The 22,109-nt window shown below is 44.0% G+C and overlaps 4 protein-coding genes across 7 annotated transcripts; 3 read left to right on the top strand and 1 right to left on the bottom strand.

Annotated features, from left to right (window-relative positions):
• Nucleotides 1-5,168: 5,168 nt before the first annotated feature.
• Nucleotides 5,169-6,006, top strand: E1B28_003683 (uncharacterized protein; the record flags this gene model as incomplete). The annotated part of the gene is made up of 5 exons (XM_043148112.1): nucleotides 5,169-5,217; nucleotides 5,277-5,451; nucleotides 5,507-5,582; nucleotides 5,633-5,845; nucleotides 5,905-6,006. The coding sequence occupies 5 exons, from the start codon at nucleotides 5,169-5,171 to the stop codon at nucleotides 6,004-6,006; spliced, it is 615 nt and encodes a 204-aa protein (XP_043012704.1).
• Nucleotides 6,007-9,719: 3,713 nt separating this feature from the next.
• E1B28_003682 (uncharacterized protein) lies at nucleotides 9,720-13,193 on the top strand (the record flags this gene model as incomplete). Its single annotated transcript, XM_043148111.1, has 14 exons — nucleotides 9,720-10,346; nucleotides 10,413-10,433; nucleotides 10,480-10,561; nucleotides 10,626-11,124; nucleotides 11,181-11,512; nucleotides 11,571-11,609; nucleotides 11,682-11,715; nucleotides 11,786-11,902; nucleotides 11,981-12,133; nucleotides 12,194-12,502; nucleotides 12,572-12,694; nucleotides 12,783-12,877; nucleotides 12,929-12,990; nucleotides 13,054-13,193. The coding sequence occupies exons 1-14, from the start codon at nucleotides 10,298-10,300 to the stop codon at nucleotides 13,191-13,193; spliced, it is 2,055 nt and encodes a 684-aa protein (XP_043012703.1). The 5' UTR covers nucleotides 9,720-10,297.
• Nucleotides 13,194-16,237: 3,044 nt separating this feature from the next.
• Nucleotides 16,238-18,932, bottom strand: E1B28_003681 (uncharacterized protein). 3 transcript variants are annotated; one of them, XM_043148110.1, is made up of 8 exons: nucleotides 18,837-18,932; nucleotides 18,544-18,779; nucleotides 18,103-18,493; nucleotides 17,652-18,041; nucleotides 17,473-17,591; nucleotides 17,240-17,405; nucleotides 16,723-17,188; nucleotides 16,238-16,657 (listed from the first exon to the last, which is right to left on the bottom strand). In XM_043148110.1, the coding sequence occupies exons 3-8, from the start codon at nucleotides 18,251-18,253 to the stop codon at nucleotides 16,645-16,647; spliced, it is 1,305 nt and encodes a 434-aa protein (XP_043012702.1). In that variant the 5' UTR covers nucleotides 18,254-18,493; nucleotides 18,544-18,779; nucleotides 18,837-18,932; the 3' UTR covers nucleotides 16,238-16,644. The 3 variants fall into 3 exon arrangements, with proteins under 3 accessions (XP_043012702.1, XP_043012700.1, XP_043012701.1); XM_043148108.1 differs by having other exon boundaries at nucleotides 18,103-18,482; XM_043148109.1 differs by having other exon boundaries at nucleotides 16,238-17,188; nucleotides 18,103-18,482.
• A 621-nt stretch (nucleotides 18,933-19,553) lies between these two features.
• E1B28_003680 (uncharacterized protein) lies at nucleotides 19,554-21,466 on the top strand. Of its 2 annotated transcripts, XM_043148106.1 has the most exons (8): nucleotides 19,554-19,689; nucleotides 19,749-20,000; nucleotides 20,074-20,155; nucleotides 20,233-20,457; nucleotides 20,519-20,669; nucleotides 20,725-20,925; nucleotides 20,982-21,157; nucleotides 21,219-21,466. In XM_043148106.1, exons 2-8 carry the CDS (start codon nucleotides 19,777-19,779, stop codon nucleotides 21,309-21,311), a joined length of 1,152 nt encoding a protein of 383 aa, XP_043012698.1. In that variant the 5' UTR covers nucleotides 19,554-19,689; nucleotides 19,749-19,776; the 3' UTR covers nucleotides 21,312-21,466. The 2 variants fall into 2 exon arrangements, with proteins under 2 accessions (XP_043012698.1, XP_043012699.1); XM_043148107.1 differs by having other exon boundaries at nucleotides 19,749-20,457.
• The last annotated feature ends 643 nt before the right edge of the window (nucleotides 21,467-22,109 follow it).

Here is a 22,109-nt window from a genome sequence, read left to right as displayed (position 1 = left end):
CCAACTTGGAACAAGAATAAGGAAGATAATAAGAAATGACCTTTGAAATATTATATTCTGGACAGATTTGTATCTAATTAACATGCATTACACCTGATTAAGGGTACTTTAGTATCTCTGAAAGGGATTTCTCAGTATTTTCGACATTTTACTATATTTTGACTTGTGATTGTTATTTATTAGAAAGGGTGTATATAAGGAGGGGTGGTAGCAGCAGTATTTCCCCAGTTACCTATGACAGAAGCCTAAGTGTTTCACTAGGGGACTCTGGCTCATACTTTGCCCCACTTCTTCGAAGTTGGCATTGTATTTGGCAAAGATTGATTTGGATTATTGGCACTTTGGTTTTTGGAACATTTGAACTTGAAGAGTCATCTGGACTCGAATTTGGATTGAATTGATTAGTCTATTTGAACTTGGAAAGATTAGAACACCTCATCAAAGTAGTGAACTTCATAGAAGCCTTTTGTTTTGAATTTGTGAACACAGAATATATTTGTTTGAACCCATAAAACCCCACCTTGAAGTTTATCTTAGAGTTCCCAGTGATCTTGCTGAGAGCATCCTTTGATACTGATCTCCACAAGTCAACTACACTAATTGCTAGTGTTGGGTTTTAACAATGCTCTGAACACTTCCACTGGCAGCTTTCCTTTCTTTGCCAATAAGGGTTATCATCCGAACATCACTGTCTATACAGAATGCAATATCACATCTGTGTTATGACTCGAGCACCCAACATACATGCCAAACACTTTGACCAATCAGCTAATATCTACATTTCCATTGAAGGTCTGGATCTTTGCACAATAACACTCAAGGCAGTTCCGAAGTCCTGGTATCACGTCTAACAAGCTATTGAGTCCTAACATAATATCTAGGCTCACTGATCAGACCATCATGTCAGCAGTAAGAACCTGAACATGCCCCCAATATGATGGAGACAAAACATCATCCCCATCGGAATCCACCCCTTTCCATATGCGCTGTCCTACAGTAGGCTGGACCCCTTCTCAAAGAAATAGTGGAACAACTGGTCCACAATGACTGCCTGGATTTGATATGCCTGGACAAAGATTGGTGGAGGACTCTGGTTGTCATGAACTGAACCAGGAGTAGTACCTACCACCGACTTTTCCTCCTATACGGTCAACTGCAATTGGACTCGGCATACGATCAAGGGAGATTTCATGTGAAAGAGGTCGATTCATAGGAGAGTACTCCTAATCTTAGAGAAGGGGTCATCGGTATAGGAGTACAACCCTTTCTACTAGATAGGTATATAAGGAGTACTTAGTGGTAGATATTTCCCTAGAATTTGATCTCCTTTGTCCTCTGTCCCCTTTATCCTTCATCCTTTATCCTCTCCTATCCTTACCTTTCGCCTCTGCCCCATTCACTCTGTTGCTCTACGTCGCCCAGGTCGCCTTCATTAGGGGACTCACCATCTAACTGTAGTCTGGACTCGCCCTAGAGTCCCTTCTCTAGTGTTAGAATACAGGATGGGGTACGCATGGATTAGGGTGCAGGTATGTGGTACACTACACTGGTGTACATTGGGTACCATCTATCATATGCTCTTGTTGTCATTGGAGTACTGACTTGTGAGGGTACGGTCCTCATTGTAGGACACTCTCATCACCGAAGGTCTACTCTCGTCATAGGAGTACAGTTCGTTGTATGGTTCACCACACAATTCACGGATATTCACGATACTGGACAACATCATTATTCATTCTCCTTGGTTGCCAGCTCTTGTCATCCTCTATTGCTGATAGGCCCATAGGATGGTCCGCCAGCATTAGTCTGGAGTATGATCTCGTAGTAGGTCAGAGTACCAGGGTTTGGTACCCCTCAGAGTGCGCCCTATGTAGGTGTTGGGTTGTTTTAGGCGTATGCTATCCTCAGTGTCAGGGCTCAAGGCCCGGCATATGCATAGGCGGTTCACCCTTCTGACACTGATCCTGAATAACTGTCAACTTACCCAAGGAATCCACTCACAGCACCATCAAGTTTCAAGGACAGGCCCACTGACTCCCCGACACTGCAGCTACCTATGTTGCCCAACACCCCAAGTCCTCCCCCTAGTCCACCAGCTGTAGGAACCCTCCCCATTACCCCAACACCCCACCACCCCCTCCCTTCCATGATATTACGAACACTGAATGGTTCTGGCTGGCATTCATATGACAAATCAATTCACCATGAATACTACCACATGATAATCCCGAGGCTGCTTAAAGAAATAGATTGCAGAGAATAAGCATGCCGATTTTAAGGAAATATAAGATATTTTCTATGTTTTATAAGGATAATATGGGTAAATCTGAAGAGATATACAAGTACTAGGGCTGGGTCCCACACTGCTAGTAGAAGGCTTCAGAAGTTGGTGTACTCTGACAATCTTACTGCTGAGATAACAAACCAGCTTCAAAAACTGTAGGAGTGGACCTCGGAAGTAACAGTTGGTCTCGCGGACTTTGTAGCCACATCAAGGGAATGACCAAATCAGTGATGGCTGGTCATAACACACTGCTGAAGTAGTGGCAACTTCTGAATCAACTTAGGATAAGGTCTGGCTATTGCTCAGATATGCAGACTTACATCCGAGGTGATCTGCAGAACAGAATTTCCAATGAGTAGAGATCTGACACATAGGCGTACACCTGGCAATGACAGAAAACATCAATTGGCAACTGGCTTTGTACGTCCAAAGACAACTGACTACTTCCGATGTTTGAAACGCATACCTTGGAAGAGAATGAATGATTCCCCTTATAGCAATAAAGGAGATAAGGAAACCTAAAGAACACTAAGGAATGAAAAGCTTATAGTAAGCAAAAGAAGTAAGAAATTTTCCATAAAAGGATAAAGGAATAAAGTTTGTCTACAGCATAGACAATTCAAACCTCGGGGTCAGGAATCTAACAAGCATGATGGGTTGCTTAGGAATGAATAAGACTTGCCAATGATGAGGAGTCAATGTCAGAGATGTTCAGGGGACTATAGAAACAAATGGTATCGATATGGGACCTATGGAACTTGTGGCAGTACTTCTGAAGAGAGAGTGTAAGGAATGAGAGATATGTGGAGTCGCTTCTGCAGTACAGCCTACCATAAGAGATAGGTTCAGAAGCATAGGAAAGGTATGGAAGAATGAGTGAAGTAGGTCTAAGTGAGCATAACGACTATCCGACACCGGGACCTCATCATGGGTACCAGGGAATGCAATGATGGATAGGAATGAAAGGGTCGCCTAGTCCCACAGGCGGACATAGCAGACAGATCCTCAGAGGCAGATAAATGATCTACTATATGCCTTTGGGAGTCAAAAGTGGAGAATAATACAGAAACTCTTCAAAAAACACCCAAATATAGTACTTTGGAAGTAAACTGCATGTTTGTATTGAATCATATAGTTTAGTAGGCAATATGTAGAAGCAGGGTATATAAGGACCGAGGTTTTCATGAAGAATCCTCAAGTAATCTACAGTAGACGTGCAATGCCTCAGCTTTGAAGCAGGGTTTAGTTGTACCAGGCAAAACCAAGTGCTGTTCAAACAATATCAATGTAGAGGCAATTCCCTACAGATAGAAGTAAATTTTGAGCCTCAGACTTAGATGCAAGATTGGGCCACATTCTTTTCACAGTTTGATTTTGAGAGTCATACAGTTGACAGGTGTGATCTACTGGGGGTGAAAGAAATTCAGGGAAAAACATGACAGTGGAGAAATAGGAGATGAGACAATTAGATTCCCATTATCACCTCATGAAAGCATGCATGCTAATTCTCACTGTGTCAAGACAACCTCCTGAGTCAACTTGAGTACCACTGGATACCTTCCATTTTCTCACTGGGAGCATGAGTGGTCAGAGCTAGCTTTGTAGGCCTCTCAATATCTTACACCTCATTGTGGAAAATATGGAATGAACTCTATTCTTGTATGTAGGTTTTACATCTGGTTTATATACTAGTAGTTCATGTATCTAGAATGTTCCTGTATATACTTTGTTCTGGGGGGGTGGGTAAGTAGTTAAGTAGGTAAGAGAGAAATAACTGGAATATTCTAATACTTGTGTTTTGCACTTGCTGGAGTTGCTGGCCAACTCAGTGATCCACAACACGCCTTCAGTCAGATACAGCTGCTATGGTCTCTTTGCCTGTGATCGGTCTCATTACATGTACATGAACGATGTGATAGAGAACAGAACTCAGTTACCTGAGCTATTTTCAAATATGTTGACAGTTGATTGATTAAAAAAGTAAAGTATCCAATTAGTGTTGTTGGGGGTTGGGCTTGAGCCCTCAGACCCAACTTGACCCAACCAGGCTTCATAAGCCCAGCCTGACCCTCTTAGAAGGGTTCATTAGGGCCAGGCTCGGGCTTGGGGTTCTGAAAGCCCTGACCCTGGCTTAAGGCTGGGGGCTTTGTCACGTGTAATATTTACCATAACAGGATGCTGACACGTACACTCCTTCCAACGACTAACATTGACAGCTGCAACCTTTTTCGTCAATGCATGTATGCTATAGCAACGGCACTAGAAACGTATGTGTTCTTGATTACGGCTGTCCAGGTAGACTGACATTCAAGCCAGTGCAAAAACTTGTTCCAACATTGAAGAGTCAAAAGTCAAGAGCCAAAGCAGAGGGAGCTGGTTGTTATACAAGCAAGGCTAGTTAAAATATAGGTATGTCCACCAGTTCTTGCACTTGTATGTAATTCCTAACTCCTTCTATAGCTTCTCAATTCTATCTAGGCAGTTGTCAATGAGAATCCGTTCAAGAATTCAAAATCTGTATCCACACCTAAGTCCCTGGAAATCAGTCGTCCTCAGCCACACCTTTTACCTTTAAAGCATGGATTTTTTTCTATTCCAACGGCACTTTTACCTTCATTTCATCATGTCTGAGCGTGATATACCTGATCCCAGTCACATCCTCAGCATCAAGCGCAAACCAAAACCAACTACACGTGATGATGACCGAATTCCTCCTGCAGTCAATACTGCTCCGACCAAGTGAAGAAAGGCGAACAACCCACCTACTACAGGCTCAGATTCGGAATCCCAGTCACCCCCACCCCCACCAAAGCGAGCTAAGAGCCAGAAGAATGTTGTCAGTTCTGATTGCGACTCCGAGGTTGAGGAGATAACAAATCCAAACATGGATGAGGGGCGTTTGTTAACTGGAGATGTGCTTGGTGAGCCCATTGGTTTGTTTGATTATTCTGAGTTCAGTAGCTTCTATATTTTAACAAACTCTTATGTACAGTGCCTACGAATGCAACAACTTCACCACCAGTTACTATACAAAGTATCGACTCGATTAAAACTAGCGAAAAGGGAGAGAAGATTCTCGACATCATTTGCTTTTTCACCAAGGAATACTCCTTGGTTGACCCTACTGATAAGAAGGAGAAACAGTACTGGGATTGCAAGTACTGCATGTATATTCCATTACCGTACCATACCTCACCTAACATACTGATTATTGTATTATAGTGCAAAGAAGCAGGAAAAGATGTGGTTCGTTAGGGATACTACAACTGCAAGATGGCATTTAGAATCTATGCACAGGGTAAGTTGCCCTTGCGTCTTCCATTCTCCACTGACTGCCATTAACTACAGGATGCGTACATCGAATGGTGCAATAGGAATGACTTCAGCAGTATGCTCCCCAGAGACAGAAAGGCTGAGTGTACTGCCGTCTCCTCAACAACTACGCAAACAACACTAGCAGGAGTTTTCCCTGTCACGTCCAATCCGACCCCAACAAAGATACCTTATACAGCTGGGAACTTCATGTGTGCAGCCCTCAAATGGGTGATTGCTACTGACCAGGTGAGTAACCAATATCCACACTTGTTGTAATGTTGATGTCTAATATATATCTCTTCCAGGCACTGTCTGCTGTTGAGGAGCCGTCGTATCGCAAGATGATACAGATAGCCGCTGCACCCCCCAATGGCAAGGTGGATATTCCCAGCTGGCACATTACATGACAGGAAATTGTTCAGATGTTTTGTGAGTTTATGACCAAAACTCAAACTCGCCTCAATGTAAGAGCCTGTTTTTATGCAAGTCGCAATATTCTGAATAGCATATTCTTCCAGTCCAACCATTGTACTGGCCTCATTTCCATCACTTGTGATGCATGGGCAGCCAGTAACCTTGACTCTTACTTTTGCTCCATGGCGCATTGGATTGATGAAAGTTCAAAGGGGTGGGTGTTGAGGATGGCTGTCATAGGCTTTGTACGAATAACAGGATCTCACACTGGCGTCCATCTCACAAATATCCTGTACAAGACAGTCAGCTGCTTGGGAATTGACAACTGAGTAAGATCATTTTGTTTATAATTTATATGTTCGTCCCACTGTCAGGCCTGATTTGATTACCCCATTGAATTCCCCTTTTAAATTTCTTCCTCTTATGTGCTCATATTTTGGACCCATATTCATGGACCCATACTTCCTTTATGGTATCGTAACTATCTGCATAGCCTCCTTTTATACATATTTACTAAGTTTGGGAGGGTTTTCACGTATCCGTTTGGTTGTTTGGAATGGACCATAGTTCTGGTTTATAGTAATAAGTACAAACAAAGGCTTCCAGTAGTATATAAACAGGGGTGTTCCCCACAAAAGATAGTTCATTCTCCTCCCTACTTCTCATCTCTCAGTCTTGGCCACCTTGGTTCAGTATAACCAAGAAGAATTGCACCCTCATCACTGTCAGGAGTGTTCTCAAGAGTAGAACAGCTGCCTACACTTTGACTGGTGAGTTCGTCGTTGCCGTCTGTGTTGCTGATTAGGTTTTCTCTTTAGGTTCTCTTTAGGCTTGCTCATTGATCAGACCAGCGCGGATCATCATCTTTCATCTCTTACTATCATTCACTGTTGAGGTATAGTCACACCTATGCCTCCAGACCTCGCAACTTCATGTCCGGTCATTGTATCCTTCTTCATCGAGGTTACATATATCGCTCATCACCACTGAATCCTTACTACTAGATTGGACATATCACTTGTGACAATGCTACTAATAACGACACAATGATGGGCGAATTGGCAATTCTGTTTGATGACTTTGATTTCATTCCCGAGGAACACCGTATACAGTAAGTTTAGGTTTTTTTTGTGTTTGGTCATCATTAACACTTGTTACTATTCAGATGTCTCGCTCATTACATTAACCTGTCAGTCCAAGCTCTCATCAAGACTTCCAGTAAATCACCGCGCTATGAACCCTCAAATTCTGATGGATATGAACTTTCTGACACCGATGATGAGGTTGGCAAAGTATGCGCGATCACTGTTAAGGTTTATATAGATTTAAACTGCGTGTCTTCGAAGTACTCTAACATTTATTTTACTAGGCCCGCCAGGGTAGTCAGCGCAAAGAGAAATTTTTTGGCGTCCAAGAGGAGTTGGGATTTTCTCCACCCAAACAGTTATCAGTTGACATGCGTGTGCAATGGTCATCAACGTTTATTATGCTCCACTGGGCATACTCGTTAAAACCAGTAAGCGTCACCTTTCTCCACCGTTCTATCAGAAATTACATGTTTCGCAGGCTGTTGATCGTTTCATATGCCTTCTTATACTTGACGAAAGCAACAAAACAAAGTGGACAAGACTGGAAGCACTGCAGATGACTGATGAAAACTGGATCCATGTACAGCAGTTCTTACGTCTTTTAAAGGTATGGTGTTTGTGCGAGTTGGATGTCTAATAAGCTAACAAAAGCTCAAGCTTGCAGACAATTGTCAGCAGGCATTCTCTGCTGACACGCACCCTACTCTTCATGGCACTCTTCCTGCGCTTGAGCGACTTCATCAGAATTGGCAAAGCCGTAGAGACAACGACGAGTACAAGCAGTTCAAACCAGCACTCACCGCTGCCTTAGGCATTATCGACAAGTATTATATGCTCACGTCACATTCAGGAGCCTATATTTTGTCCATGGGTATGTCTATGTATCTGTATAATATTTTGTTGGGCTTATAGTGTATAGTTATTCATCCAGAATCAAAACTTACTCATTTCCGAAAACACTGGAGTACGGAAGAGCAGGAGGAGCTTGATGCTTTTCTGAGGAAAATGGTGAATATTGTCTCTTGTTTCAATAGTCTTCCTCACTCACAGCATTGATATCTATCTGTACCACAGTTCCGCAAACATTACGGGAAACTTCATCCTGTGTCTCCTATGGCTGACACGGCGAAGTCATCAGGCATCTGACCTATGACCACTCAGCGTCAATGGTACGATGTTGCAGATTCTGATGAGGAGGGTGACATGCTGACAATGACTACGACACCAAGTGATAGTGGGATCGACACTTGGGAGATGGAGTACAATAAATGGATTCTGTCACCAACTGAGGAACTACCAGAAGTCGTGAAGCTGGAGGCAAAGCAAACCAAGCATCAAGCTGTTGAGCGAATGGGCATTGTTGAGTGGTGGGGGGTAAGGGTGTTTCTTTTGATTCACGTTATGGTTTCTAATTGGCGTTCCAGCTTTACGGGAAGAAGTACGGCAACACATGGGTTTCCATCACCTGTGATGTCCTTCCAATCATGGCGTCTTCTGTCTCTAGTGAACGTGCCTTCTCAAGTAGTGGTATCACGATCACTAAGCGCCGTAATCGACTGCGGGGAGATGTTGTCGAAGCCCTTCAAGTTCTCAAGTGTGCATTCAGACAAGACTATAAGTTGGCAGTCGAGTCACCAAGTACTAAATTGGAGGATGAGTTGGAAGCGGCATACATGGAGGAGAAGGATGTAATGGCTGGCGTTTCGGGTAAAGGAGATTTTATTCTAGATCTTGACTCAGACTGTGAAGAGTAATATCTAAACCGACTTTTTAGATAAGGTATAATCATTTTTATCTGCTATTCTTATCTGATGGGCCCGGGCTCAGGCCTGACCTGACCCCGGGCTTAGGGCTTGTGAGGGCTAGGACGGGGGCTTGAGGTTTGTTGAGCCCTGACCCTTGAAAACCCGACCTGACCCCAGGGTTTTGAGCCCGACCCGACCCTCAACAACACTATATCCAATGACATAGTGCTGCCTGACCGAGCCAGATCCCTCTCGCATGGTTTATCGATGAACACGCCATCTATTCTCACCGTGCTTGTCGTCGTCTTTTGCTCCTCACCATGTCCCTCTTACTGAGGGCCAGCGTCGTGTCAAGTTGGCGATGACGTCGCTAGAGCACTATGATATCTACGAAGTTCTTTTTCTTTTCTATTTTTGTAGGTTCAACTGTCAACATATTCGAATTTTTTCGAAAACAGCTGTAAGTGATATTCCGCGATTGGAATTTTCCGGCAGTATCAAAAAAGTAAGCATCACCAAGACCTCTCAGGTCCGCATGGTACTGGTTTCCTTACAACTGGAACAGCCTTGAGATGAATGGATATTCTTCGTCTCGCAGAATGCCGGAGTATAACAAGAGGCCGCATAAATACAAAATGGTGTTCTGACTGAACAGGAACAACACTTGATGTGGAGCAGCGGAAAGACGTAGAGAACACGAGGATATGGGAACAACTTGGCAACTTTCAAATTTCAGTACTCAGTCCCGACCTGATAACGGATCTAGGCTAGACCTTGAAACGGTATAAAAATGGTGAGGAACTTGACGTTTCTATAAACAAACACAGACGGTATATAAAGAGGGTTGGATACGAGGAATTGTGGGAGAGCCCACTGGGCAATCCTGTTGGGCGTTGCCTTACGGTAAGTTTGTGTGTTTCTTTTTTTCTTTTGTTCGTTTTCCTTTGAAGTTGATAGTTGCCACTCTGAGTTGTTGAGAACGGAGAGCAAAGATAGAACGACGCCTTGCGAGCGAGGGCGTCGAGCGCAAACCCGGGGGACGGGACAATCTCGAAACTTGAACATGTTTCTGAGCTTCTCCGCGGGAGGCACCCTAGTTCCGTACCTAAAATTGGGTCCGCCTGTAAAACGGAGGCCTCGAGTACTGATCCGGCTTGAGTTCGGCTGTCACAAGGTCATAATCTCTCCGAGCTCACAGCGGAATGAAATAAAAGAATTGAATTGAGCTGCCAGGACTGAGGGGTATTGTGACACCTCTGATGACCTTCCGCACCCCCAATATCCACGCGCTTCTCTGGTCTTTTGCACCCTGCTTTCCTTTTTTGGCAATTTGATTGATGGCATCTCGGCTTTCGGCTTTTGCCCGTGTACCCGTAGTCAACGTAGATCCCATAAATGCTGATGGCCATCGATATTGATTCTTGTTTCGGACTCCCTCGTACGACGTTGACATGTCAGAAGGACGCACTGTTTCCCGGCCGACTCAGAGTTGTTTCCAGTGTACGCCTTTTTTATTTTCCCCTGCCCCGTCGCCTAACACAACATTGACTTGACCTCGTCTCTTAGGTCGTAACAGGAAGATTAAGTGTAAGCGCATGGCTTTCCTTTTGCCAGGATCTGACTATGCTTGCAGGCAACCGTTCACACCCTTGCGCAGCGTGTCTCCTGCGCGGAGAAGGAGACACATGTCATGAGGTTGAGAAAATTATTGCGAGGCAAGCCAATCAGCCCAAACTTTTCATTCTTTTATGTCCTTATCAGTGTATCCCTATTTGTTAGGGCTATTGGCCCTGGTGTAACGGTCGAGGCTGTCGATGAAGTTCTTAGTAAAGTAGTTGCACTTGAGCAGAGCGTATCAAAGCTGTCGAAAATGATATCCAAGAATGGTCCCGTCGAAGACTCTTCAGAAACAGAGTCAATGCATCATCTCGGACCCCAGAAGCGAGTCCTTTCCAGTCCTCCACCAGCCGGTTCTAAGATCCAGGCCACGCGCCCCGAGCAGAAAGCTTCCATGATGCTCGCAGATCAACTTGCGATGGGGAATCGCATGAATGGCCGTCGCAACTCCATGCAATCAGAAGCGGAAAGAGCGATATCGTCGTCGCCCGTCGACCCCCCCATTCCGCTACCAAGCTCCAGCAAGTTTCCCCCAAACGCGAATGGAATCTCACACGACCACCCTTTGTCTCTTCTTGTCCGACCAGCTACTAGCATCGTCTTTCAAATTCTATCTCATCTACCTGATGAAACTGATTCAAGATCCCTGATTCGATTCTATGTCAGTTCCTTATTACCGTCATCTTCCTCCTATCCACTACTGATCGTCAAAAACAGTTCGATAGAATCGAATGGTACACCAGAATCCTCCATTATCCGACATTCTCCTACGACGCGAAGATTCTGACGAGGCAGATATCCGACTCCGCGTCTTCCGCATCCTCAGGATCCACGGCAGCTACCCATTTCTCTCTACCGTTCCTCTCCACCTACTTCATGGTCTTGTGCCTCGCTTATCATTTCATCGAATTCGACATGTGCAAGGTTCTGGATAACACCTTCGAAGATGCCGCGAAGATGTCCAAAAAGATGTATAACGCTGCTCAACTCTGCCTTTGGATCGACAACTACTTGGAGAATCATTCTTTGGAAGGCGTTCAAACCCTCATGTAAGTCGTTTTCCCACTATCTTGGTTTTTTTTTGTATGTGGTTCTTACGTTGGCTAGACTCATGGGCATCTACCAACAAAACCTCGGTGATTCTGAGTGAGTGTTCGCATGCACATGGGGCGGCGATCGTGCCTTAACTTCCCGGTCCTGATATGCCCGCCTGAATAGTTCTCATTGGGCGCTTTTGGGGTCTGCGATCAAGGTTAGTGGAATCAACTCGACTCTCGGAGGGTTCTTCAATGTTTTTTTCTAAACCTCGTTTGATTATTCAGATCGCTCAAATCCTAGGCGTTGACCGTCTGGGTACCGAATCTGACAGAAAGTCATACCCTGGTCCATGGAAGTCGGTCGTCAGAAGAGAAGTTGGGCGGCGTGTCTGGTGGAACCTGGTACGTTTCACTTTGCTGGATAATTTCACGTGCCTGATGGGTGGGGGTTGGGTTTTGTTATTTTTTCCTCTTTCGAAGATCCACAACGAATGGTCGAACGCCGCCACTCATAACGGTGCCTACACCATCGTTCCGTCACAGAACAACACCGGACTGCCACTCAACGTCAACGATATCGATCTAGAAGATGATCTGGACCCGATTGAACCAGCCCCCCATACGGAATACACCGTAAGCAACCCCTATATTCAGCCCTCCGTGTTTTCTAGACGCTAAAGACATACTTTTGAGGAAATGACCTACTCTCTCATGCGCTTCCGGTTTGTCGAGATCCATCGACAGATCATGGACAGCGTGGAGAATCATCCAACAGGATTTAGGCCTAGTTTCATTACTGAGATTGATTCGAGAGTGCTGACGATGTTGAAAGACCTCCCTGCAGCGTTTCAGGCCCCCGGAGTTTCCACGGGGGAGAGGTCTTCTCTATCGTTTAAAGGAGTGAAGAGTATCGAATATACTATTTCGCTTATTACCGCAGAGGCGATGAGGATGAGACTTCATCGACCGTTTTTGTTCCGTGGGTATACGGAGGAGAGATACGTGGGTGGTCCCTGTCGCTTTCTCTCTATTGGCCTTGTGGTGATACTACGTACTACTACCCTCTATCAGGGCCCTTCCAAGCAACAATGCGTTGCCTCTGCCAAGGCTATTCTCAAATACCTCAAGTATGATATCGGTCAAACGACGGTCCTTCTCCGAAGGTGGTCCGTGATGTTCTTTGGATTTACCGCTGTCAGTCGTTTATTCCAATCCACGAGGGAAGTGTACATGCAGCTGATTTCTTTTTTTTTTTTGTTTCATCCTTTACCGCAATTGAAAGGCCATCGTGTTACTCGTGGATTATTGTCAACAAAAAGGTGCTGGAGCTCTTCAGGATAGTAGGAAGGAACTGCAAAGCGCGTTGAATATGTTCAAGTGAGCCACTACACATCATTCGAGAACTTCTACTGACGATTTGAATGATAGAATGGTTCAGGTTTCATCCAATGCCGCTCAGAGTTTTATTCCGCTCTTAGAGAGCATGGTCGGTACGTTTAACTACTATTTTAATTTTTAAAACCTGGCTTTATCTAATACTTAACGCTTTTCAGCCGCCGCCGAACGTAATTTAACATCCAACACATCCAACAAGCACTCGGGAGGCCATCACGACGTTTGGAGCGAAATAGCCAAAGAAGCCTTCGTGAGTTCACATCCCTATCTAGACCTTCTCAACTATTGGACTAGCTGATGTCTCCTCCACTCCTTGTGAGTCGTTGTCAGAAATCCAGGCTGAGTTTGTAGTTGACTAGCCTGGGCATTAACAAATTAAAATGCTGATATTGTCTGCTGAATGTTTTCCACAGATTTTCCATATGCTACCTGGGCAATACCATTGTAGGAGCAAGACCCTAAGAGCATACAGTTAAGCTATATGTGAAAAGTGGAAGCAATTGTGTACTTGCAGACATTAAAACCAAGACAACTGAGAAATCTAATGGTACAAAACCTTTTGTCTGGGGATCTGATACAAGATTAATCACTACTGCAGTCAACAAGGAACCTGCATATAGCAATCCAGACTCCACACTACTTTTTCTAGTCAGTATGGAAGGTACAGAAGAGAAGGAAATCTGTACATACATGATAGCTACAATATCATTGTATCTTATGTGTATTGACCTTCCCATAAATTGCCTTGCTTGATGAGTAATCCACCAAATGCAGCCTCCTTTTATTGAAAATACAGCAATATTAGTGTAGCTGCAATTTAATGAAGATAAATGCACTTGCCAGTCAAGGATGTCAATATAATTTGAAGAACAGCTATACCTATTCCTACTCCATTGTCAATAGAGCTTGCTAATAAAAGGTAGTTATTTCTAGGTTTGGATGGGCTGTCATATGCAATTGTTCCCAGAATAATACATCCAAGGTCAATGCCTATTTTAATTATCATTAACATATTAGAGGATAAAGCTCTCAACAATGAAGCACACCATTCAGAATACACGCAGCCATAACAAGTGGAAACAGAATAAATTTGTTGGAATTGAAAATGAGATAACAACGATGAATCTATAAAGAAGGTTAGCTATTACTATATTGTGGTTATTTGAGAGATTTGAATAACTTACAAGCATTGTATCAGCTATTGAGCTTGGATTATTGATATCCACAGGTTAACTTTACAATAAACAGTAATGATTTCCATGTACATACTTCATAAGATTTGAAATTATGCTTCTAGTTCCACTGAGTTGAATGAATATGAGCGGAAGTGAAGGTAATTAGAATGGTATCACTCATGTCCAAGCAGCCTTCTGAGTACCTCCTCCACTGAGGTAGGGGATGAGTACAGTAGAATCCTTTGTTGTTGTAGCATGGAACTGCATGAAGGCTAGCTGAGATGTTCCCCAAGTGTTGATGGTGGTGTAGATAGTTGCTAGTACAAAGAGAGCTATATTGCCCCCTCTATATAGCCTGTAGACAGAATTAGGTTGGCAAAACAGGATATAAATTGATAGTCCAACTGTAAGACAGTAGATTCCTGCAATCAGGATGGATATTAGCATGTTATTAGAGTAAAAATGTCAAAAAATATACCATATATGAAGAATAGCATCTACAGAGCAGTAGTTTCAGCATTCACTGACATTAGGTATATAAATGATACAAACAGAGAGAGTAGAGATTGGTGCAGTGAGGATATTCCCAGTGCTGAGGTAGGGTGCTAGAGCCTGTTCAAGTTCACTTGTGGAAGGCATACTAGAGTGGATATTGAGGTTTGCTTATAGTAAGTTGAAGTTGGAAAAGACCCAAATGATAGTTCAATAAGCATATAGTTAGGCCCTCTTATAAAGACTCACAAGAGCCACAATTATTGTACAATATATCTTACCTGATTTTGGTGTTTTAAAAACCAAATCACAAATCCTTACTTGCTTTCAATTGAATAAAGTTGGTTCTGCTGTAAAGCAGTGGAGTATTAGCAAATAAATAAACAAACTTCTTCAGATTTGGCTAAGATATATTTATATTTCTTTGATTAAAATGAACAATCAGTGATATGGGTAAAAATTGTATTGTAGAAACATTACAAACTAATTGAGGCATTAGCTCAGTTCTATTTCTGATAGACATTCAAGGTGCATATATGACTGATTTTCAGAATCCTTAGGTCATCAAATGTATCAGAATAGCTTCTTCTGATGTGAATCTAAGCTGTGGATCATCTGCTTATCTAAAGACCAAGATTTGTTTTCTTGCAGGTGTGTTTTGAGGTAATTGAGACATTTATTTATACCACTGGCTTTCTAGACAGAAACTACATAACCAATACCTCAAAATTAATGAAAACTACCTTTTTAATATAATAATTCAATGACTATAACTGGTTCTGTTAGAAATCAGGTAACTGTCATAATCACAATGGAATCAAAATATTAACTTAAGGCAGTGGGAATAAGAAAATGAGTTGTTGGTATAGAGTCATATTTATATTAAAATCATCATTCAACTTCAAGATATCATTTGAATCAGCAGTGTTTGAATACTGGAATTAGAACATTTATTAGCAAGAATAAAACATGTGAGGGTAGTCTAAATAAGTACATTAATACACTGACTCTACAAGAAAGACCTCAACTCCAAGTCTAGGGTTAGTTTCTTTTCAGTTTGCATTGAGGTATCCTATAAGCAGTTATAGTTGAGAGTATAACTATTATGACCATTCTTCAAGTCATAGAAGGGAAACCTTATGCTCTGATTTATCTCCTCACTAAAATGTCATATTCTACTCAGCACCCTAACATCATTCAGGTTCTTCATATTGGTCAGAGTAGATACAGTGATACAATTCAGTCACTTGACATTCCTCTGTGAAATAAGCTAGTAAGCAAAGCATTACCAGATCTTGAGTCAGTTGTAGTCAGTGATGCTCCAAGTGCTACTTCTGTAGCCCTGATATTTGATTGATTTTTGAGTGATATACTTCTGGTCTAGAAATAGCTATAGAAAGTCGTCCACTATATTAATACTTTAGACTGAAGGGCTGAACTTATAACCAATGACCTGAATATCTTACAGAGACCTGTTGAAGGTCTCCCCCAGATATATTGCCAAAAAATGATCAAACTAGGCAATGTTCCTGAGACAGTTTTGGAACAATACACTAGTAGGGAGATGATATAACACTTCAGAATTATCACTTGGAGCATCAGTGAATTGATAAATATAGAAGACATCCCAAAGGTAGCAAGGCAGAATCACTCAGTGGAGTCTCAGAAGATTAAAGCAGGTAATGGATTGACATAAAAGGAAGGAGAGTCATATGAACGATAGCACAAGGAAAGTAGCAGCAGTACATGGATAAACAAAACAAGTAACAGAACATGATATACAGAAGTGCAATTTGTTATACATATACAATTTGTTTTACAAGGGTTTTTCCCCTCCCATTTAGAACGGAGAAGGTGTTTAAAAGAAATGAGAGTCTAGCGTGGAACGTCCATCAACTGAGTCCTGTCAGCTCTGGCCACGCCTTTCACCAACAGAGAGGGAGAGAGAAAAGAAAAACCGTACATTGCAGCGAAATGCACTACGTTGGTAGCTCATCCCTAGAGATGGACCAAGTAATGACCAGGACCTAAGCATCTCCAGAAACCGACATCGACATCCGATACCTCCCCTGAAATTGTACATCAGCTCCATCCGCTGTACGAGTCGAAAATGAAATCTGAGTCGGCGATGGGAAATAAATAGAAGCACCGCTAACGGACCCTTGAAACGCCCTCTCTTCACTCTGACTCACTTGCGCGTTTTGAATGACTTCGGGTACCCTAGGACCTGTAAGGTCGGCGGCCAAACCACGACTCATTGAACCGAAAAAACTGCCAACGCCAACTTGCGGTGGGTTATCATCATAAGCTCCGTCGGTTCCCCCTGCGAATGTCGCCGGACTGATAACTTCATCCTCAATCCCTACACCCTCCTCCTCGCCCTCCTCCTCCCGATCCATCCCATCCATCATCTTCATAAGATCCATCTCTCCCTGAACAACCACACCCTCCAACCATCTATGCATAACCATCTCTCCCGCTGACACACGTTTCTCGGGATGTACTATCAGCATGGGTAGAAGAAACGCAGCGATACGCTCAGCTGCACTTTTCCGGAACCGGTATTTTTCGTGAAGAACGGACACTAGGGGCCATGGACGTAAGGTAGAAATATGACGAAGTTCGCCTGTGGAAATGTTATTTCTTATTCAGATGAAAGTGGATAGTCGATGCGTACCTCGACGATTGAAATACTCCCGACTGTACTTACCCGTTAGGACCATGCTTGGGGGTATTGGACCCAGGAGTTCTATTATCTGAGCAAGATGATCGTCGTCTTTCGAATAACTCTGTCCAGAAACAGGGTCAAACAGATAGTCGCCACCGGTTATGAGCTCAAACACCTAAAAACCAGGAATGAAATATTTATTGTTCCACGTACTGGGAAAAAGAACAATCAAAAAGGCGAACCAGGCAAGCAACACTCCAAACATCCGCACTTGGTCCCCATTTCGCTCCGAGGATGACTTCTGGACATCGATACTGCCTTGTCTGAATATCGTCCGTAAAGTGATGATTTATCCAGGTGGCTTGGTGAACAAAACCGTTAGCTTTTCTCCCAGAAAAAATGGTACGGATAGCCGATTCACCATTTCCCAAATCTGCGATCTTCACCGTAATAGTCTCGGTTTCTCCTCCAAATTCCGTCAAGTTCCCAGGGTACTCGTTCTCCTTCCCTTGCTTACGATTGATTTTCGGCGGGCCACGTTCACGTTTGGAAGCCGGGGAGGTGCCTGAACCACCATGAGTCGACGGTTCCGGATCATCAGTCTCTATCCTGCTCATAGCAAAAGCGAGTTTATCCACGCCTAGACTGATAGGCCGGGATACCGAACGAGGCGTCTGGTTCCCACCACGTCCAGAGCTCGAAGGTACTCCAACCATCCTCGTTCGCGTACTGTCAGAAGGTAATGAAAGCTCGTGTAAAATGACGCTCTCGACGTCGGGGATGGAGACGAGAGCATTCTCGGGCTTCAGATCTGTGTTCAAAATAAGAAGGAATAAGCTGGGAAGGGAATAACAGGAAAGGCAATCGAATACCGGTATGAATTATGCCGCAATAGCGGTGCATGTAATCCAACCCTAATAGTACTTGTTTCGCAATCTCCTTGACCATGGGTAAGGGAACTCCTCGGGTTTGGTGCCGTTTAATAAGCCCTAACAAGCTTTCGCCGAGAACTTCGAAAACCATACAGACATGCGTGCCGTTGGGACCTTTGTGTAGGAAATGATCGAGAAGACCAATGACATGAGATCGACCTGGGTGAGCGAGAGGCGGTAGTTCAGGGCCTAAAACAGGGTCTTCGGCATGGGGTATGGAGGGATTATTCAACCGCTCCAACAGTTTAATTTCGTCCACCGCTGTTTCCGTATATCGAGAAGCAGACTTGACGATCTTCAGTGCGACATGACGATTTAGTCTATCCACAATCTGTTTGGTCAATAAACTCGAATATTTTTGACAAGAAACAGGGGACGAACTGCGTATTCTTCGCCAGCCAGACTGTTGAGAAATGACCCCAACCAAGCTTCCTAACCACAACGTACTTCCCATCTCTAAACACATCACCAATCTCTACAGGATGGTAGCCTCCCTTGACATAGTCCTCCAAGTCCTCCTCCGAGTCCGAATCTTCGTCACTCCTCGCTGATGTAGACGATGAGCATGAGCTTGAGGCGTCTTCGTCGTCCAATAATGGCATTTTCTCTAGATTTCTCTGCAAGATGTCAGTTGTCTCTCGACACTAATTAGATCCGAACGCATCCGAACGTACTTTGAGAACCGGGTATCTATAGCGAACTTGTTATTCGTGCAGACCCCAGGGAGGGATGTCGTGGTAGATCGATGGAAGGAAAACGTTTTTTTGGATGACATCAGTTGGTCCGTACAGCCCGGTGTGAATTTAATTTGTATTTAATTTGCAGTGGCGGGCCGGCACAGTCTTATTTTGGCCCGTGACTACGGGCGTACGATTTCCACTTGAACCCCCATGCCCATTCAATGCACCAATTGCAACGACAAGGCTCTCCCATCAAATACGGCGACCCACCGGTTAAAGAGGCTACTCAGGGATATTCTTCCTGATGAACGGGACAATCCAACTTCTGCACCACGAGATCTTTCGACAAACTTGTGCTCGATGTAAGAATAACCTAGAAGTTAGTACGTCTGCCAACCGGCTTATTGATGAATGAACCCATCTTTTGGAAGAACGCAAAGTCGTTCCTGAGCTCTGATAACCGCTGGTCCAAAAGAAGGCTACAACGTTCCTGGCCTTTTCATCTTTCAAAGGCCTGTGCTGTACTGACTCGTTCTGAAATTTTAGTACGGCTACCGTGTAATCCGTTCTTTTTGCGTTGCCCAGAACGGTCGCTAATTTCACCCATTTTGGCGATCTCCATGTGTCCAAGGTTGTGGCGGAGGCGCTTAAACTGCAGCCGTCGCATCGCTCGTTGACAGCAAACACTGTGGCGGGACATTCTCGGGGGAAGTTCTTTTCGACAAAAACAATCATGTACACCTCCTAACCCTTTCCGTACATCATCCCCGTACAGTTTTCCGACGAGGTCCCACAGATCGTCCTCTTATCGTGACGGAGCGCTCGCTAAACCCAAATAGCACGACAGGTTGCGTGGATTATCATATAATGAATCCTCATTCTGACTTCTTTTTTCTTTCTTTCCAGCTCTACCTACTTCTTCCCCTCCACAACGATGTCACTGTGGACTCCTGCTCCGGAACCTCCCACTAAGTTAGGCTATCTCAGAACTCTCTCAAGTCGTGCTGGCATTAGTGTCTCTCCCTTATGCTTGGGCGCGATGAGCATTGGAGATCAATGGAGCGATTACATGGGACCTATGGACAAAGAGTCCAGCTTCAAATTACTAGATGCTTACTTCGATATGGGTGGAAACTTCATCGATACGGCTAATAGTTAGTGCGTCGTCGCTCGTGATATGATTACCCGGGTACCCTTTCATTTTTGACGCTTCTACTTCTACTCATGATAGCCAAGACGAATCGTCCGAGAAATTCATCGGAGAATGGGCCGAGAAGCGTGATATCCGTGATCAACTGGTCATCGCGACCAAAGTGATTTATCCCCCTCTAAGTTCCTTTCTTCGCGGAATTATGTATATCTGTTCCGCTGACTGATACACCTATTATAGTATACCATGAACTGGAAACGCGGTTCAACTGACATTGCACAAAAAGCAAACTACGTCGGTAACCACGTCAAGTCGCTACAAATAAGTGTTGAAGCTAGCTTGAAGAAATTGCGCACATCGTACATTGACATCTTATATCTGCACTGGTGGGACTGGAACACGTCCGTAGAGGAAGTTATGGATAGCCTTCACCATCTAGTCGCACAAGGAAAGGTACTCTACCTTGTGAGCTTTTGTTTAATCCCGATCTTTCCTTCCGTTGAACTTAAGTTTAAACTCTCGTTAGGGGATATCCGCTAGCCCCGCGTGGGTCGTGGCGCAAGCAAATACTTATGCTCGGTGTATGGGGAAAACGCCGTTTGTTATCTACCAAGGTCTGTGGAGCGTTAAGGACCGGGATCTTGAACGGGAGATTATTCCCCTGGCACGATCATTTGGTACGTGCTACCCTCAATTAAATTCAAGTCTTCATTTCAACTACCTTCTTTCAAGGTATGGCCATCGCACCTTGGGGTGTCCTTTGTCAGGGTAAACTACTTTCGGAAGCTGATATCAAGCGCCGTCAAGAGTCGGGGGAGGGACACAGTAGGATAATTAAATCGGATACTTGGCATCAAACCGAAGACGAAATGCGTATCTCTCGTGCCTTGGAGACAGTCGCAAAGGAAATCGGAGCGAAGAGTGTCACCGCCGGTTGGTTTTTCGCAACAATCCTCGCTAGAGTCGTAATTGATAAACCATACCTACAGTCGCCATCGCGTATGTCATGCAGAAGACCCCTTATGTCTTCCCAGTTATTGGAGGACGCAAAGTTGAACATCTAGTTGAAAACTTGGAGGCATTGGATATCGAGCTCTCGGATGAGAATATCAAGTACCTCGAGGGTATCCTTCCGTTCCACGCTGGATTCCCGTATACTTTTATTGTGAGCCTCTCTCCCACGATTCCTCGGGCCCGTAGTGATTTCTGACGCGTGCTTCCAATAGGGTGATGGAACAATAGAGCACTTCTGGTTGTCGAACGCATTCAGGCATCAGAAAATGCCGCCGCCTCCAGTCCTTGGACCGGTCAAGAATTGATTTCGAATGGGAGTCAGAAAGAATATTTGTAGATTAAGAATTTGTTGTAGAGTTCGTTTCGCCTTTTGACCGAAACCACCCATACGAGAAGGATATATATATATGCGACTGAAGAAGAGTGTAATGATGGCTACCGGTCAAATGATTACGCTGCCAAGTACGGCGAAGGACGCACGTACGATTCTATTCCATATCCTGGCAGTTCTGATACACGAATCGTATCCTGCTTTAGTCGCCCTCCGATCTTCTAAACATTCACTGCCAACCAAAATTTTCCCCTCGACATCGCCTCCCTCCCCCGTGTCAATCAATGACGCTTTTGCATTGCGTCACGGTCTCCCTCAGTCTCTGCCCGGTATCATCTATAGTCGCTTCCTGGCTGCGCTCGCCGCTCGACATTCAAATCTTGCGTTGTTGCTATTGTATGTTTCATCGTCCAATCATCGTCTGTTTCCCAGCGCTGTTTACTACAGATACGCTTTGCTGTCAATGGTCATACCTAGTAAAATTATAAAGTGGTAGTAGAGAATTGGTGGAGAACCAGAACATCATAAATGCTATGTTCAACGTACCTCAACGTACCTCAACTTGTCTGTTCCCCTTACTAGGCTACGTCTGCTACTCGTCGCCCTTCATGATACCTTCACAAGAAAAAGAACGCTGCCAATGGTGATAAGCGTGAATACGAGAACAAGGAGAGAAAAGAACCTACCTTACATTTCTAGTAGACTATTTCTTCTTTTCATTCTTAAATTTAAAGACAATCCACTGCTGCTATTTATTAAATATTGAAAACTT

The sequence above is a fragment of the Marasmius oreades genome, chromosome 2 (genome assembly GCF_018924745.1).
Source record: "Marasmius oreades isolate 03SP1 chromosome 2, whole genome shotgun sequence".
Lineage (NCBI taxonomy): Eukaryota > Fungi > Basidiomycota > Agaricomycetes > Agaricales > Marasmiaceae > Marasmius > Marasmius oreades.
This window is presented reverse-complemented; position numbering and strand designations above follow the sequence as displayed.